The 18,434-nt window shown below is 41.1% G+C and overlaps 2 protein-coding genes across 3 annotated transcripts in view; both read right to left on the reverse strand.

Annotated features, from left to right (window-relative positions):
• Positions 1-9,051, reverse strand: part of eif2ak3 (eukaryotic translation initiation factor 2-alpha kinase 3) — a 33,256-nt gene extending 24,205 nt beyond the window's left edge. The window contains exon 1 of the mRNA XM_044166231.1: positions 8,401-9,051. Within this exon, the coding sequence (XP_044022166.1) occupies positions 8,401-8,708 (308 nt within the window). The 5' untranslated portion in view covers positions 8,709-9,051. The remainder of the gene's footprint in view (positions 1-8,400) is intronic.
• Positions 9,052-10,435: 1,384 nt separating this feature from the next.
• rpia (ribose 5-phosphate isomerase A (ribose 5-phosphate epimerase)) lies at positions 10,436-18,295 on the reverse strand. Of its 2 annotated transcripts, XM_044167655.1 has the most exons (9): positions 17,988-18,295; positions 17,026-17,086; positions 16,582-16,637; positions 16,145-16,204; positions 15,820-15,884; positions 15,665-15,733; positions 14,785-14,926; positions 13,403-13,502; positions 10,436-13,181 (listed from the first exon to the last, which is right to left on the reverse strand). In XM_044167655.1, exons 1-9 carry the CDS (start codon positions 18,168-18,170, stop codon positions 13,084-13,086), a joined length of 834 nt encoding a protein of 277 aa, XP_044023590.1. In that variant the 5' UTR covers positions 18,171-18,295; the 3' UTR covers positions 10,436-13,083. The 2 variants fall into 2 exon arrangements, with proteins under 2 accessions (XP_044023590.1, XP_044023589.1); XM_044167654.1 differs by lacking the exons at positions 16,582-16,637; positions 17,026-17,086 and having other exon boundaries at positions 17,988-18,264.
• Between the last annotated feature and the right edge of the window lie 139 nt (positions 18,296-18,434).

The following is an 18,434-nucleotide window of genomic DNA, read 5'->3' on the forward strand; positions in this document are numbered from 1 at the left end:
CAGAGGGTGCAAATCAATTATAGGAAGGTTCCTCTTATGTTTCACTGTAGTCACTGACATATTCACAGGGAGTTACAATTGCTGCACTGGACCATCTAGTTGTTTCAGCTCAACTCAAGCTGGAAGTTTGCATATAAATGCAAATAGGATCACTTAACAGTAATGAGCCATGTGTCTTTCAGCCCCATCAAAGCCAAGATTATCTCCCCAAATCTGCTCTTAGCATTATCAGCCCCGTCACTAGCACTGAAGTGTAGAGTACTAAGAAAAACATTGTTTTTCCACTCAGCCACCAATAAAAACAGAGCGCTGAAGCCCGCTCTCACCCTCTCGATTGGCTGCGAGACCCTGCCAAAAATATTAGGCTGATTGGTTGTTGCTAAGCAGTCGGCTCTCTGAGAGGGTGGAAAGCTTTGGCGGCCTTCGCTTGGCCCGCCCCGCCCCCTCCAAGTCATGCTGTGAATGTGAGGACGAAGTCACTGAGAGCATCGAGTTCAACTTCAGAGATGGAAAGAGGGTGAGCAAAAGATAGAAGAATTTCATTCTGAGATCAAAGGCTTTTGTGGACTCTTTGTACTCTAGATAACGGATAAGAAGGAGCAGAGAGGGGGGTTGGGATGGGGAGGCACTTAATTCCAACTTAGGTATCATGATGGTAATGGAGAGAGAACGAGCAGTGGTGGAGTAGGCTACAAAAATAGTACTAAACCGAACAATAAAAACAACTCAAACAAAACAAACAGCCCTACTGTATCATTAGAACTCAGGGCAATTTATTTTCCACGTCTGAGCCCCGAGACACCGCTGCTCTGCTCGTCACCAAAGGGATAACATGTAGCCTGTGGGGCTGCTGCTGCCAACTGTGACAGATGCAGGCGGCGAAGACACTGAAGAAGACGTTGGAAAGGAGAATGTAGAAGGAGAAAGAGTGAGAGTAGTGAGGCTGCCAACAGACTGAGGGTTGTTAGCGTTCTCGCCTGTAATGCTGTCAAAGTGTCATAATAGTGCAGAGGGCTTCTTCAATCACAAAGCATATGGCGGAGCGGGGAGCCAATTAGCCTCACTCTCATCAGACTCTCTGCTCCTCAGAGACACTCAGCCTCAGTCTGCAAAACTGAGCTGCTGGTAAACACTCCATTGAAAGAAACAACCAGGATGTTTACACAGGCCGAGTCTCCAAGGAGCGGGAGCTGTCGAGCCAAGCCAATCGCAACAGCCTGCCACTTCCTAGCAGCCAATGGAAGCAGTGTTTTTCTCCTTCTTTAACCAATGTGCGGGCAGCTCTGCAGACTCTGAGCCAATGGCAGGGCAGAGCTGCCTGTAACCATGCAACAGCGAGCAGCCTGGATGCACAATGGAGTGTGGAGTTTTGCTGCCGCGCAGCTGCCATGCAGCCACCGAGAGGCAGAGCAAAAATACGAGAGCATGGGGAGCACGTGGGGAGAAAGTTATGGATGCAGCTCTGAGCCAGCCGCACCCAGCACCACCAGCTGCACTAGCAGGAGGGTAAAAAAAAAAAAAAAAAAGAAGAGTCAAGTGCATTCCTTTAAACTGTACACATTCTGATAGATAATGTCACAGAAATAAACCAAAGAGGGGAAGGTTTTAAACATTCAATTTGAGATTTTTTATTTAGACTCAGACTGGAGTCCAGTTTTATCACAAATACGTAAAAAGAAAAACAACACCAGTAATCATAAACTGTTTACAGTGAGAACGAATACTCGAAGCCCTGAAGGCAAATACCAAACGTAGCAAGTTTTAAAGTCTTTCAATTGTGGTAATCCCATAATTCAATGCAGGATATTTTAAGGCTTAGGAACCTGCAGGCAGTTAGCACAACACAGCATGAAATAAAAACCCGATCTTTTTCTTTGGCAATCATGAATAATATAAATAATCACTTACTTAATTTGCCACTAAGCCTAAAGAGACATTAATAATCACAGATGACAAAACACCAGCACTTAAACACAGATTAATGTGACTTGAAGGGTTATATAACTGTTCTCTAAACCTGTTAAATAAACAAGTGATCATTTATATCTTTGTCATAAGCCTGATTAATGATGACTTGAGTGATAAACCTGCAATGTGCAGACTGCTTTAAAAATCGACCTCTCATCCATCAGGGTCACTGCAGCAGACCACCGCAGCAGAGAGCAAAGGGCGTGGTTGTAAAAAATCCAAAACAAAAAAAAACTTCTAGTGCTAGCATAAAAAAAAAAAAAAACACACACCATTTAAAAAGTGTTGCCATCACCCTCTCTCTTCCTGCATAAGTGCGCTCCCCTCTCCAACCAGTATCATCTCACACGTGGTAAAATCCAAACTCTATGGCGCCACGCTCCTGCCGGCTGATTGGCTGGGCTGCAGCTCTGATCCGAGGATCTGATTCGTTGTTGCTAAGCAGTGAGGAGCCATCGAGAGTGAAAACAAGACAGCATGGTCCTACTAACTACCAGCTAACTCCTTGTTTTCATCCTCCACTCCCTCCCTTCCCGTCTCTCTCGGAGTATCCCACCTTTTTGCCTCTGCCCCACCCATACTGCAGTGCTGCAGGATGGGTCCTGCCGACTTACCAAAATAGCCACTGACCTAATAAATTCACTCCTCTTGATAATCATATTCAAAACCAGTATTTTTTTTAGCAATCACATTTATGAAGAACTGGTTACTATTTTTTTCACTACACATGGTTATGAAACAACCCACAAACATCTTGACAAATGAGTCATAAGCGCTTCTATAACCCAGACAGTGTTCACCAAGTGCAGAGAAAGTCAGGAAGTCAGTGACAAAGACACTAAAGGTCATGACATCCCGACATCAGCAACTGATGGTCAATTTTTTCAATTTTTACTTCTTCACATTAAACAATAAATTTACAACAACTGCTGTACATTGACTGAGTTTAGTTTCAAGAACTGAGTTTAAAGTGCTCAATTAAAACTTCCCAGAGGGAGTTCAATTATCTTCATCTTGACCTGTTATTTTGGGGACAGTTGCTATTAATAAAACCCACAACATCTCCCTGGTTACAGAGAGCGGACTACTGAAACAAAGTAAGTGGGGAGAAAAAAAAAACAACAAGGAAATGAACTCTCCCCTCCCCAAAAAAAATAAAAAAAATAATTCTCCTCCTCCTCCGTTACCTAACTATAGCCAGACCCATGCGGCCAACTCAAATTCTGAGCACCAGCCCGTCTCTCCGACGCAATTGGCCAACAAGTCGCCCGGCCTGGCCGATTGGCTGTTGCTAAGCAGTAGGCTGGTGGGAGCCAGCCGGTAAGCACGGCGGCCCAGAAGAGCTGTTGCTGCTTCAGGGCCCTGAGGAGGGTGCAGGGGGCGGGGGTACAGAGGGTGGGGGGTGGTGGGGGTAGCAGGTTCAAACAAAGCTGCTGTCCTCTCACCTCCAAGTGCTCCCTAAGGTGCTGGAGGCCCCGACGGAGCGCTCGCTGGCAGAGGCATCAAACCTGGCAGTGCCGTCACATGCATGATTCACACACACACACACACACACACACACACACACACACACACACAGAGAGAGAGACAGATGTAAACACCAAGTCTCCAGAGCAGAGTTTGTAATGTATAGATGTCAGCGTTAAAGGTGAGGTGACAGCCGTCAACCAGCATGAGAGCAGCTCTCTTCACAAACTGAAGGCCGGATCAAAGCGAACATCTAGAATATTTATAGATTACAGGATACAGGGGAGGAGGAGGGAACGGGAATAAAAAAACCAAAACAACTCAACTGACAGAAACTTAAAAATGTTGACATCTGAGCGTAGACTGTTTTTCAAGCTGTCCGCATGAAATGTTTTCAAGAATCTGTGTTTGAAGTGCTCCACTCCAAAATCTAATTTGGAAGAACATAAAACACAAAGAGATCCAGGCTGTAAGAGATATGATATTGTCAACAATGCATTAAAGTTACCGTGATCCTTCCAAAGTGAAATAAGTGGTTAATGGTTTAAATTTTATGTCATGAACAAGGTCATGATTCATGTCTTTTCTTTTTCTTTTTTAAATAGTGACTTTATTCACATCTCTGTAAAGTTGTTTCTGTAGCCAAAATGATCAAGGGTTTGTTAGCATTTATTATTATCACAGGAAGTGGTCTGTTTGACTTGGAAAACAGCAGCAGCCGCAGGTAAAACTTTGAAAGGTCACAGAAGCAAGTGGCGATATGTTTTCAAAAGGCTGACCTAATTAATGCTGGACTTAGAGACCATTACTTCACAAAAAGTGTCCAATTTTACTGTTTCACACTTGGCTGGGTTCCCTCTCTATTTTACCTATTTTAAGTCCAAGTTCACCGTCATTACTTTTGATGTTTAAAATCTCTGTCACCAACACAAACCATTATATGCTTTTTGTTTACAGTACTGCCTTATACAAAACATACTTGCTCAAAATGAATTGATTATTGAAAGAATTTTTTCCTTCCATCGTAAATTTGTTTTCTGACATTTAGGAAGTCTCTTTTGTTTAAATTGGCCCATTTGAAGGCAAACACACCTAAATCACGTTTCATTTCTTGTGACATTTCCAAAGATCAGCGACAATTCTCTTGACAGATGCATGGAAATAGAGCATGGAGTAGAGTATATACTCAAGGGGTGACATTAAAAAGCGCGTATGTGTGAAGGTAAGGTAGAGCATTGGGGAAGGAGCAAGAGTAAGATGAGTGATAGAGTAAATACGAGAGCGAGACAAAGAGAATAAATGCAAGGGAGAGACAGACCTCAACAAAGACATACAGAGAGAGACAGACGGGGTGTGATCGTAGGAAAAACAAGTTTAAGTTCATTATTTTCTTATTTCAGCAAAATCTGTCATGTTTTGCATATTTGTTGTTGTTTTACAGACAGGCTTTTTAATTAATAATGCACCTGTTCATTCTTGCTGTATCCTTTTTTTATTTAATTTTTTTCAAATATTCTTTACCACAGGTAAATAACAAGAGGTATTTACCAGACAAGAGAAGCACAAAGACATTAAGACATAAATAAACAAAACAACAACAAAAAAAAAGAAGAAGAAAAAAAAAAGGTGTTGAGCAATATTGTGGGTTATTTGGAGTTGTCCTGCTGGGGTTGGGAAGATCTGAGTGAGTGAGGCGGTGTAGAGAGGAATCAGCTCTGGATGAACTGCAGGAAAGGAGACCAGGTGTTATGAAGTGGGATCTGATTGTCCTTTAGGGTTGATGTGAACTGTTCTAGGTTTGCGTGGTCTGTTAAAAGATTGAGCCAGTGGTTTATTGATAATTTTGTTGTCTTTCCAGTTGAGTAATATGCTTTTCTTGGCCACAGTTAATGCAATTAAGATGAAAGTTTGGAGATGTTGTGGGATTGTAAGTGATGAGAGATTGCCTAAAAGAGACATGGAGGGGGAGAGGGGGATGCCAAGGTTGAGGATCTCGGTGAGCTTTCTGTGTCTGTCTCACAAGCTACTTTGTTAATTCTTTATCTCATTGACTTCTACATATCAGTGTTACTGTTTGCTATTGTGATGGTGTGGAAATTCATACCCTCTGTGGCAGCATTTTGAAAACTGGCAGAAATAAAACTTAGTTCAATCCTATTACACAATTAGACAAGCACAAAAATGTTCTTTATAAGCTTTATTTTTCAACAATATTTCTAGAATATTTTGAATGTAATAAATCAAAACAAAAGAGAGAAAGGAATACTTTAAACTTGAAATACTATGGACGATGTATTCTAAACTTACTACCCAAAAAGTGATTGATATAAGATGACTCAAAGCCAATATGTGGTGGCAGACAAACTATGAAGATCATGAGAGAAAGAAGAGAAAGCGGGAGATACTGTGACACAGGGAGAAAGAAAGGGAAAATGCAGCAGAAACCAACAGACAGTGACAGACAAAGTTAGATATACTGTATAGGAATAGATGCAAGCACATAAAGCGAGCAGTGGCAGGGTGTGACCAGCAGCAGGATGACACTCAGGAGTTTTCCTGCAGCAGCTGAGGTGTCTGGCAGGGGAATAGCAGGTTTCTATCAGAGCAAACTGCTCTGCTTACTTTCAACTTCCTCTTGTACTGCAGGCAGAAGCCTTATCCTCGTTGAAGTCCTTTACCATGTGTTGTCCTTATACCAGAGTTATTTTGCCATCACTTTTCTCCTGATTTTGTGTCCTTGGTGATGCACTGGGTGTAAACAGTGGTATACACAAAGATTTTATTCTTGTAAACACCATGTGAAAACACTTTGTCCTACACAACTTTTCATAATACCATATACAACAACTAATCACACTTATTCCTCTTGACTTGAGCTTCATGGGGCTGACTGCACAGTGTGCTCTGTAGCTCCCTGTTGTTACAAATCTGGGTTTGTATGGCATCCCAAATATCAAGAACCAGTGTCTGATGCTTTGGGGGTTGTCAGAAAGCTTTTAAGTGAGCCTCAAGATTAAAAAAGGTTGACGGATGCTGCATTTTTACCACCAAGTAGATACAGTAGCAGCAAGTTTTAGTATTAAGGTAAGAAACAGCACCAAAAGCCTTCGAAAGGTTTGTTTTCAATTTTATGACTCACTTCAATCCAACGTTCTCTTAAAAAGCGGACAGCAAATGTATAATACTACACAGAGAATAATTTAGTGAAGGAACTGATATGCTTCAACACAGAAAAGGCACTGAAATAAGAATGATTCTAGAAGTTGTATCACAATCGAAAGTATCTGTAATGGTCTTGGTAAAAAAAAAAAAAAAAAGAAGAACATGGCAGAGAGAAGTAACATCATGAAGAACACACTGCGCCAAACATCTAAGGTGGGCGTCAAACCTACTGTTTACCCAGAAAGACAAAATCAATGCCCTACCCACTGCGCCAAGAACTGCATCTCACTTTGGGCAGCAGCAGCAGGGCTAACAGGGTTCGGTAAACCGGTGGACTGCGTGAAGCCGTAAACTTTTGACTGGCAGGATCATGGGGATTTTCTCAGCTCTGTGACATGCCTTTGCATGATAGTCTGTCATAAAACAAAAACATGCGCTTGTCATGTTTTATTAGTATTCTCAGTGAGTAGAGCCACCACCAAATGTTTGCTTTTCATTCATAACAACTGCTTCCCGTTTATGTCCAAGACAAATTCCCTAACTAGGAGAATATTTATCTTAAGCAAAACTATCCCACTTAGCAAATTCTATTTTCTTAAATAACAACAGATCGCAGCACCCAGGCAGCATCTCAACTTCTTCTCATGTGAAGCCAAACACTTTAGATCATGTATGAAATCTTTATCCTTGTGCTGCAGAGCCACTTTAAATTACCACAAACAGTACCACTTGCTTCTTCCGCTAAATTCCCAATTAACTGCGGTTAATTAAATAAACGGACTCCTACTTTATTTCCACTTTACTTTTCTCAGCTAAGAAGTAGCTGCTAAGAATCTGCTGACAGGAGAAGATAAGCGGTGGATCATGAGAGGATGGTATCTCTGGCTGTCAAGTGATTAGGAAAGTTCCCTTCATGTAATGTGATTTCTGTATGATAATCAATGGAAAGAAAATTAACTCAGAGCAAACCGACGACTGAATGAGGAGAGAAAAATCAAGAATCCCCAGAAACAAAGCAGGCAGGATCTTGCCCATCATATAATACTTCTGTCGAACAGAAACGTGTTCAAACTGAACCAGATCTGTGGACTCAACTTCCAACAAACCCACAGAACAACCAAGCCATGGCTGTGAACGACATGTCCCACCTTCACGGTCGTCAGCCTGCACAGGTAGACTCATCACAAACTTTCAGGTCGATGAACTAGCCCTGACATGCCACAGTCTACTTTCTAAAAACTTTTATCAACATACTATGCTAGTATGCAAAATAACCACAAATAATAACTAAAAAAAAAAAAGTAGCTACTTCTAGTTAGCCGCATATGCTAATCTTCGGTGTTTTTCCTAAGTCTACTTTTCACGCGATTTCCATCCAAACTTTAGTCGAAACTCTGCGAAGTAAAACTCGCTCGTCAACACGGCGTTTTTCATATGTTGTGCGCTTGACAGTTCGCTGACACCGCTTAACATTTCTTCCACGATAATTTATCAAATACACGGGGAGATGAGCTGGTATAATGAGCGCTGAAACACGGTTTATGAGTCGGGGAGGGGGGGAAACACAAGCAACCGCATCCACAAGTTTTGAGCGCAGTGCTGAGGCGGAGACGTTAGCTGGCTCTATTCGATTTAGCTAGCTAGGTAAAATAAAAACTAATTTAGATTTTCATGCTTTCATTGTGTTTATTTGTCACGTTAGAGGTCGTCCACGTTTTGCAGGTGTTAAATTCGCATGTCACAGTGAAAGTATCCGATAATGAGCGTCTAGCTGCCCGCTACAGTTAGTTAAAAAAAAATTACCTTGTCGGTTGGACGCTTCCGATACTTTCTGAATGTGATTCGTCGGCCTCCCCCGCCGATCCGTTATCGTCGTCCTCCACGGTAACGTCTGCTACAATGACCGGGGCACCTACGTTCTCTAAGCCCCGCTCCATGACTCTTGCACCATCTTTCTCCGAGGTCGAACCCGAACCCCGGGTGGCGGACTGCGGCTCCCTCCCGATGGCGGAGCTCTGAGTTTGCAAAGTCCCGAATCCGATGAGCGCTTTCAGCAACAGCAGGAGCACCAGGGAAATGCTCACGTTTCCAAAGTGAAGCCCCCTTTCCATTTGTAAGACTGGCACATTAGTGAAATATGAGATTTACATGCCACTGGCCTTGTAAATCTTAACATAAAAAAACTTAAAGTACAAAAAACTGTGTAACTACAAAGAAAACTCCATTGTGTCTTGCAAAACGCCCTTTCAAATCTGTTCTTTAAGTAAACATAAACAGCCACTGGGACACCATGTTATTCCCTTTATACTTGACTCAAGACTTGCCTTAGTAACGCTAAGTCCCGCCTTGTTTCTACACTAAGATTGGACAGTAAAATCACTACATTCGTTAAAGATTCATGTAACCGCTTCTCATTGCGCCGTTTGCTGTCAATCACGCATACTCGCATACTAAGCAGAATACGATTGCATCAGATATCTGTCACTCAAACAGGCGGGCCCAGAACGTTCCTGCCCCTCAAACAGTGCACTTCATTGGCTAAACCACCGTTTGTCAAATCGACGCAGGCGCAGTGCCGGCTGACACACAACAGGAGCAAAAGGTGACGCAAAAAAGTCCCCGATGGCGAGTCCTGTGGCGGATATATGATTGGTAGGCTGTGTCGTCGTCAGACCAATAAGAGAGACAATGTCGATAAGCAGCAACATTATTGGTCGATTTCTGCCCAGCTGACTAAATGTAAACACTAGATTAGATATTTCAGCTGTCATTCATGAGTAGTTGTCAAGACAGTCGGGTATGAAAGCATCAACGTGGCTTCACTGTAGATGAAAGGTACATTTCCTGTTCCTGATCACGAGTTATGTTTTCTTACTTTCGGCAAAACTAACTAGGGGTTATGACATAATGTCTGTTAAGGACTGAGGAATTTAGTTTTTTATAAAGTAAGCTTATTAAAACTGCATGCTATCCATGAAGCTTTAGAGTTACTTAATTATGCTTTCATATATATATATATATATATATATATATATATATATATGACACTTTCTTTAAACGTATCACAAAACATTTATAGCAGTACAGATACTAGCTCAATGCGTGTGGGATATATTTTATAATATTTTAGGTGGCATATAAGGTCATTGTGAACCCCTAGTTTGCCGTGCTAGCAGTGAACACCTTGCAGCAGATTCAAGCTGCTTGCATTTCCAGCGCCCCCAAGTGGCCAAGCCAAAGCAGAACGGCTCCATCAAGGTTTTCTTTCAACTGGAAAGTACTTTCACATCGTCCTTGACATGAATATATAATAATATAAAATGGATAATAATATTCTGTAATTACAAAGCAATACATGCTTGGTTCATCCAAATTACAAAAACATTTTCTCACTCACCTCTACTGATATTTACAAGGGCTGCAACTAATAATAATTTTAATTATCAATTACTCTGGTGATTATTTTGTTTTTTAATAGATTGGTCTATTAATGATAGGGAAATTATGAAATATCACTATTTTCCAGAGCCCAAGTTGACATATATAATTGCTTGTTTTGTCTGACTAACAGTCCAAAACTTAAAGATAGAGTTTACTATCATAGAAGACAGCAAATATTCACATCGACAAAGCTAGAACCCGTGAATGTTTGACATTTTTGCCTAAAAAAATTACTTTGATTATCAGAATTATTGGCAATTTATTTTCTGACGTTTGACTAATGGAATCACTGAATAGTTTCTGCTTCAGTATCTAGTTATGGAACCAAGTCTGTGTACCGCCATATCAAGTCATTGACATAATGACAAGAATTAATTTTTCACAGAATCATCAGAAATAAAACGAGGAGGCATACTGTTTATTCTCATCATTTCGGTCCTGTATTGGTTGACAAAGAAAATAGTACCTTCACAGCAATATCATTGTCACAGTCATTTGGTAAAGAAAGGAATAAAAGAAATGCTGGTGCAAAAATATCCAACATGGTGTACACCTTTTTGTATTGGACCCAAACTGGGCCACATATTCTCTGTTGAGTTCACTTTCACTTTATCTACACGCCACTGAGGCTGATACGTGCTAAACTTCATCCACTTTCATTTGATTTATGAGTAGAATTAGACTAGAATAGAATCTGATTGCCCGTACCTAATAACAGTGGCTTGTAGACAAATATGCTGCAAACTGCATTTGCTTGATTGTATCAAATTCCCAGCCTTGATGTTCTCCTGAATCTGAGAACTGTACATACAAAAACATACAAAAATAAAACCAGAGTGTAAGGCATTGTGAGCCAAAAGCAGAGTGAATAGCTGCTTTCCATAATAAAAGGATATCAATCACATGGGGAAAAATTACAAACTATCACAATTTTCAAACAAATGATGGTTGTTCTGGACATTAAAGTAACTTGTCCTTAGTTTAAAGAAAGACAACTTGACTATTTGAATCTTTGAGAAAAGGAATGATGACCTTCTGATTTTATGAGCGTATCGGAAATAATCTCAAAGTATTTTTACAATTCAGCAAAAGTAGACTGCTGTAGACTTGTGACAAATTATCTCACTGAAGCCTGCTGCACACTGAGCAACACCTTCAAAGCTGCACTATACCATTTATTTGTCAATTTTCTCAATTAGAAATGAGATTCAGTAAAGATAGGACCTTGTGAAACAACCTGACCAAACATGAAATATCTTGAATGTTTCTTTTTAAGAGCTGCACACACGTTAAATCAAATCTTAGCGATTTGTTTTTTGTCTTAACTACTGCATTTTTGATACATTTATATATTGAAATGTCTTTCCTAAACCCTGATGATGCAACTTTTAACAACATTTAGCACTGATGCTGAGTGGCAGTTGTTCCAACAATATGACCAGCTACATAATCAATGAATTTAGCTACATCTCAATAAAAAACAGTGTTCCATTGCTTTGGCGTGCAAAGGCACATACGACTTACTTGTGGTGCTGTTGGTTCAGATTTGAGCTACATCATTTCACCATTAACTGTGACCATTTTATAGCATAACTGCCCATCACCATTACCTCAAAAATGTTCTACACGTCTTTCTGTAACTATATTCAAAATTAAGTTTATGGCACAAGACTTCCTGTGACCAGATGGCTTGTGTAAGGAATAAGAAACTGTCATGCAAGTAACTTACAGGCACAAAAAAGAACCAACGCAGTGGAAGGAGGTACATGCATCAAAGTACACTCATTCAGTTTGTTTTTTGTAAAACAGTGAGAGGCTGTGGACTTTAACTCTGCTGACTGACTAGTATAACTCTACAGGAACCGCTGTTGAAACTCGGAGGAAACCACAAAAGATTTCCACAGAAAACCAGAAGCTTCAGTGACACGGAGGCGCAAAAGAAACGGTGAAGCCGTGCATACTCTCACAGGGACAGGACGATTTCACCTTGTCCTTGGGTTTGATGATTCTCAACCCTTTTGCTGCAAAGGTAACACCCCCCATTCTGCGCGGCTCTTTTCTACTCTGTGAGGACCAGTTTTTGTTCCTTGTTGCATTTTTTTCAAACCATGTGTTGACATGTCTGTTTGAATGCCAGCAAGATCTACATTGTATTTATTACGGCGCACCTCTGTGCTGTATGTGTAGAACACACACACACCGACATTGTATTATCATAGTGTCTTCTTAAGCCAATCACCAAATAATGGAAGCTTCATACCTGCGCCACAGGGTTTCCCTAAATTGTCCACAATCTCATTAATTTTTGGAGCTTCTTGCTGTTTATATTAGCATATTAATTAGGGAAATTAATTTCTTGATAAAAGTATAACTTCTTTATGTTGTAGTATACATCTCATATTACTCCCCCATTATGTAATCTAATTAAACAAAAAGACTTCAAGGCATATCAGCTTTCTGACTACTTACAATGTCTTGACTAGTGGACTTTTGTTTGTAGCAGCCTAGCAAATGATGAGTTTGATGTATGATTATGAGCTTTTTAAATGTAGCTTTAATGGCATCATTTCTTTTAATAGGTCTTAAAATATATTCTCAAGGCACACCTTAGTTTCATTCTGCAGCACCATAGTGATTCACAGAGTCGGTTGAGAACCACAGCACTGCAGACATTAAGTTAAACCCGCTAATTACAGGAAGAGCCAACATTCCCAGTGAGACCAGGCAGTCAAACTGAGCAACAATACAGACTGAAAAAACGAAAACAGTAAGCATATCAGATGCACTTGATTTTACTTATCAGGCACTTAAAAACTTGAAGAATCAGAAGCACCACCGGCAGGATGAGAAAAATCAAGTGATCCTCAATTGGATCTGGTTTTTAGATATGTGAAAACTTTCCTGCTACAGTTTTGTCCAGTTCTGCAGGAGGTGCAGCTCTGTCCAAACACAGTCTGAAACCGGGTGTAAATCAAGAACACGGCACTTGTGGGAGAAGTGAGGTCATTCAAGAGGAGGCGAGAGACAGTGATTATGGCAAACTACTCAGTTGACTGGAGGATCCCGAATCTGCACACTTCCATCCTCCATCCCGAAGTAGGCTCGTTCAGCCATGCTGACGAAAAGCCCCGTCTCCACCACACCTGAGGAGGACACAAAGAGACACTGAGCGTTTTGTTGGACAACACAGGGCCAGTCTTCCTCTTGCTAGTTTTGTGCAATTTGAGTCCATTGTGCTAATGTTTCCTATTGCTTCCTATGGGAGGCTGTATGTGATGATGATTGGTTAGCAGGATACACCATCACCAAACCCTAACTGCACTTGACTTCATAAACCGAGAACCGTCCTCTGTCAGCTCCTCACCTGGAATCATCTTGATTGCGGTGTTGACTTCCTTCCAGTTCTGAGCGTGCTCAAACTTCCAGTCCAGGATGAAGTTGCTGTTGTCAGTGACCACAGGACCCTGAGAGCCAGACAGACACAACTCAGACCTCAGTCACTTACCAGAATCATTCACAAGGATCCGTATGCCCTAATCTAACTCTGAGGGCTTTCAGAAAAGTACATAAGAAGCAAATGTGTGAACAACTATTTAAGTCACCGATCACAACTAAAAGGTTGTGATAAGTGGTCAATCAAGGCTATTGCAACAAGTGACTACAGTGCGTGTGTTGAAAAACATGTTTGACTGCCTGAAAATAACCATTATCATGTGAACCGTTGAACAGTTGTCATTTTTTAGGATCTTTGTTTTCCAGTGCACTGTGGCTCAGGATAAGAATTAAATGACTAATAAAACGTGAAGTAACAGTTATTAGTATTTCATTTGTTGACATATGAGTACTTCTGAAGTCTTTCCAAGCAAAACAGTCACACTTCTTTATCTTGACTGGGCAGCGACAGAAACTCTTCATAGTTAACCTGCTTAGCGGAGGTTTACCTGTTTGAGAACTTGTCTTCAGTGTGGCCTGACCTCTGTAATTATTAAGTGAATATTTGCGACTATGAAGCAAGTGTTGATTAAATAACAGCATTTCTGTGATCATCAAGGCTTCATGGGTAAATAAAGTGGCACTTGTCCAATCAATAATATACAAACTGTTTCCAGGCTCATCAGTCAAAAGGAACAATAAAAACATCAAGAACCAAAATAACAAACAGACACTGCCGGATGTTGTTCATTAAAAAATCTGAGTAGGGGGTAAATCATTAAAGTTCCACTCTACAGACTGTTAATGAGGCAGATACAGTACATGTGTATGTGTCCTTTTTGTCCTCTGGTTTCAGTGCAAACTGGATAACAAGTCCAAGTGACAAGTGACATTGTAGCCATTTCAGCGTTTTATGTCAAGTTAAAATGTAATGTATAGTAAGTAACATCCTGCATGAAAAGCACACAGGGCATTAAAAAAACGATATAATGCTTATTAAATGTTTTGAAATTGTTGGATTATTCGAAAATTCTTAGCTGCTCTGATCCTTTCTGGGAAAGTGTGAAGTTTCACCATGAAAATGTTTTCACCCTGGACCTCAGGACCACCACAAGCTCCTGGAAAGAGAAGCTGAGGGATCTAATAGTACTGTATGAAAACAAAAATTATAAATATACCCACACAAAGCAAAGATAGGAGTAAAAAGGTGAACAGTGAAATTGCTGCTGTAACACACAGAGAGCCGCTATGAAGACAGCAAAATAAGAGAAGTGTTGGATATAGAACTAAGAGTCAAGCCAATCCTCCACTTACTGCTTTACTGACAGCCATCCGTAAGCTGGCCTCCCCTCCAAAGCGTTTGGCTATCGTCCTGGAGACAGGAATGTATGCCATGGGGATCACCTCAATAGGAACTCCCTTCTTCCACTGCTGGCCCAGAGCCTTGGAGTCCTTCCTGGGAGGAGAAAACAGAGCGTAAGAACCAAATCTGGACACACAGACATATTAACTGCCTTATATTTTATTATCCTTAGGTACGCCATCTACGAAGATCTTTTGGATCTGACTTGGTACAAAGTTACACAGTAAATGTGTTCATACAATAGTTCATGTGGGAATGTATTCTCAACTCTTTTTATATAGCACCTTTCATACAAACATGCAGCCCAAAGTGCTTAAAATAGCAGGATTAATTAAATATTACAAGAATATCTGAGAGGTAAAGGAGAAATGTAGAGATGGTGATGTGGTTTCTAGCTGTGTGAAAGCAGGGTAACAACATTCAACAATTATTTCCTGTAGCTCTGAGTGACTCCAAAACCCTGAGGCACATTGTAGAGAGACTGTCAACAAGCTTCTCACATGCAAAAACTTCTAATCCTGTTCTTTGTTACTTAAAAAGGTTTTATTAATGCTTTATATTAATGCCAGTCTATGCTACTAACTGGTTGTTCTGAAAAGTTAGAACACATCACACAAAACCAAAATTCATGATTTGCTTTTTCATGGCTTCGCTAATACAAAGATGCAATTAAAATTTCTTGTACCACCTACGAGGCAGCAAACAGCGGCCTCTCAATCAGCTGGAGTTTACAAATCTTCAGTGCTAAACCACAAAACAAATCTGGCAATAATGTTGTCAGACTTTCTCTAATTATACTTCTCTTCTTGAGGTAAACTAGCAAATACAAACCTGTAGTCAGCAATGACAACGAAATGTTTAGCACAGCCGGCTACGATCTTCTCCTGAGTCAGGCAGCCGCTGCGAGACAAACAGAGGACGAGCGTGAGATAGAAATCGGATGAGACACTGTTTAAGTTCTGCTGCCTGTATTGAACTGTACTCACCCTCCACCTTTTATCAACGTGAGATCTGCGTCCACTTCGTCAGCGCCGTCAATCGCCACATCCAGCTGTGTGGGAGGAATGTAAAGACACACAACTTCTTACACAAGCAGAAAAAGCAAAAAGGTACAACAAATGGACTCTTGAACCATTCTCATACATTTAGAAGTTGCAACAGTCAGCTCCACCATTCATGTTTTTTTTGCAGTTGCACAGGCATAATTTTCACAGTGCTCCAATTCAAGCTGACAGGGTTTGAGCGCCTACATACTGTGGCCCATCCTCATTTCCAGGGCTTTCAGATTAATTTGTAAAGAGCCCATCGTACCTCTGGGTGCCTATCCAGATCCGACAGCGTGAGGCCGTGCTGTAGAATCAGCTGACGAGCCTGTGAGAGGACGAGCCATGAGATGGGAGAACATGTGACGACCACAAAAAACGGCAGAAGTGAGACAAAAAGCCGAGGAAAAGCTGTGATACCCTTTTTCGTTTTGTAGGGCACATTTGTGAAATACATGAAAACAGTTATTAATGTTGGAAATGTTGGAATTACTGCATCATCTCTGGCAAGTCACAGTGAATCAACGTGTCATTTATACGCTTAGACAAAAAAGAAAAGACTGTGTGGCAAAGAATTGCATTCAAAGCCACAATGTTGCAGTACATGCTGTTGCCAAATACTGTGTATACAGCATTAACCCATCAGGATGAAAGTAATTATAAGTCAGGCTGGTCTATAAGTAAGACTAAATCTCTCAAACCAACCTGGAAAGAGGTGGGCACACACACAATGTTGAGTTTCTCCTGACGCACTCTCTCAGCTGGAATAAACAACATATACAAAGTAAAAAAGGGATACGAGTGTGTTTACCTCAAGAAATAGTCATAAAAATCCAAATGGTGGCGCTTCTTATTTATTAAGCATTTCACTTGTGATGACAAAGCAGAAAAACATGCACTACAGGTACTCTGAGTTAAAGGTGCAGCGAATGACTTCATCAAACAGACCTCCACCCTTTGCTTAATTGCATACAGATTTCCAATACATACACACATAAGCAGACTGAACTTAAACATCAAGAAAGAAGCAGCGAGCTTTATTCTACTTATTGTCTTAAAGACAAAAGTCAATTGGTTAGGTGGAATTTCTGAGACATCATTTGTCTCATGATTTACGTCTAAAATCTGAACTATAATGGTTTCCCTCACCTAATCTGTCCACCGCATAGACAATGGTTGATCCGCTGCCCACTCCAACCACCTGGTTGTTCTGAGAGAGACAGAAAAGAAACTGATGCAACAATGCTACATTTTAAAGCAGGTCCTAAAAACAGATGTGAGCAAAGACCTGCCATGAGCCCGATAAGCATATACTTTCCTGTAGGAGGGCTGACAGCGAGAATCAGTGATGGACACAACATCATGAACAGTAGTTAGTGCTCATCTAATTGACTGTATTTATGTGTTCATGGTGTTTTGTTTCCCATATACTCATACAGCAAAGGCCAAAATACCATGAACACATTAATATATAATACAACACCAGCTTTTTCCCTGATATTTGACACCAACAGACTGCAAAGATATTGTGTCTAACTGTCGAGATGTGGGAGCTTAAATGTCTAATTCAAGCATCTGGAACAGACAGACAAACTCCTGCTGTGTCACATATTCACACTAAAGTGTCTGTAAAGGACAAACTGCTGCTTTATTATCAATTATGCAATGCATCACAACAGCAGTGTAAAGTACTGTCAGCTCCAATTTCTAACTTCAGGCTGCAAGTTTAAATCATGCATAACATTGTTAGCTCATCTACTTCTGTTTGTCCTTCAGTTCAAACTACACTGGCCGCTAACACGTGCTGTAACATACGCTTAGTATATTTAGTCTTTAATGCCGAACAAAGTTAGCCGGGGACAGGCATGCATAACACTGAGCTAATTCCCTTCCACACCGTGCACGTTAGATAACAGTAATAAATCAGTAAGCTAGGCTACATTACTTTCTATCTCTGTTTGCATTAGCTAACTTTGCTAGCGTGCAGCACCTGAGTATGTAGCTAAGAGGGGAAATGACTGTATTTTAACTGAGCTGGTGTAAACAACAGGCTAGCAGGCTGTGGGCACATGCTGACATATTAGCTAACAGCGACACTGTGCACAGTGTACCTGGACGTGGTTGTCCACAGCGGCGTAAGCGGCCAGTTTCTTCGCCTCCTCTGCCATGTTCGTACCGGACTGACTGAACAGACACACGTGTTTCTGGCTGCTCAGAGCGGCCAGCCTCCAGGATGCCGAAGAGAGAAATCCAGCTGCGAGGTTACTGAAGGAGACCCACCCCTGGAGTCTCATGACCCGGCCCACAAGACACAGGCGCAGGCCCACAAAGAGACAAGATACACAGGTTTCCCCCTTCGCAACAGGAAGTCAAGAGCGGTGTGTTAACACTTCTGTGTTGACTTGGAGATCTGCGGTTTTCTGCGCAGGAACAGCGCAGCAGCGACACCTCAGGAACACAAACAGGCTGCACTCAGAGAGGCTCGCCTGTTTGTTACATGGTGCTGGAAAATAACTTTTTTTGGGGTAAAATCTAGTAGTTTAGATTAAAAATGTCCT

Source organism: Siniperca chuatsi, linkage group LG15, assembly GCF_020085105.1.
Source record: "Siniperca chuatsi isolate FFG_IHB_CAS linkage group LG15, ASM2008510v1, whole genome shotgun sequence".
NCBI lineage: Eukaryota > Metazoa > Chordata > Actinopteri > Centrarchiformes > Sinipercidae > Siniperca > Siniperca chuatsi.

Bases quoted from the DNA above. Each gene is read 5' to 3' on its own strand.
- rpia (XM_044167655.1), bottom strand. From the start codon at position 18,170: ATGAGACTCCAGGGGTGGGTCTCCTTCAGTAACCTCGCAGCTGGATTT. The intron at 16,638-17,025 runs GTGAGGGAAACC...TGTTTATTCCAG, and splicing joins CTATGCGGTGGACAGATTAG to CTGAGAGAGTGCGTCAGGAG. The intron at 13,182-13,402 runs GTGAGGAGCTGA...TGTCCTCCTCAG, and splicing joins CGCAATCAAGATGATTCCAG to GTGTGGTGGAGACGGGGCTT.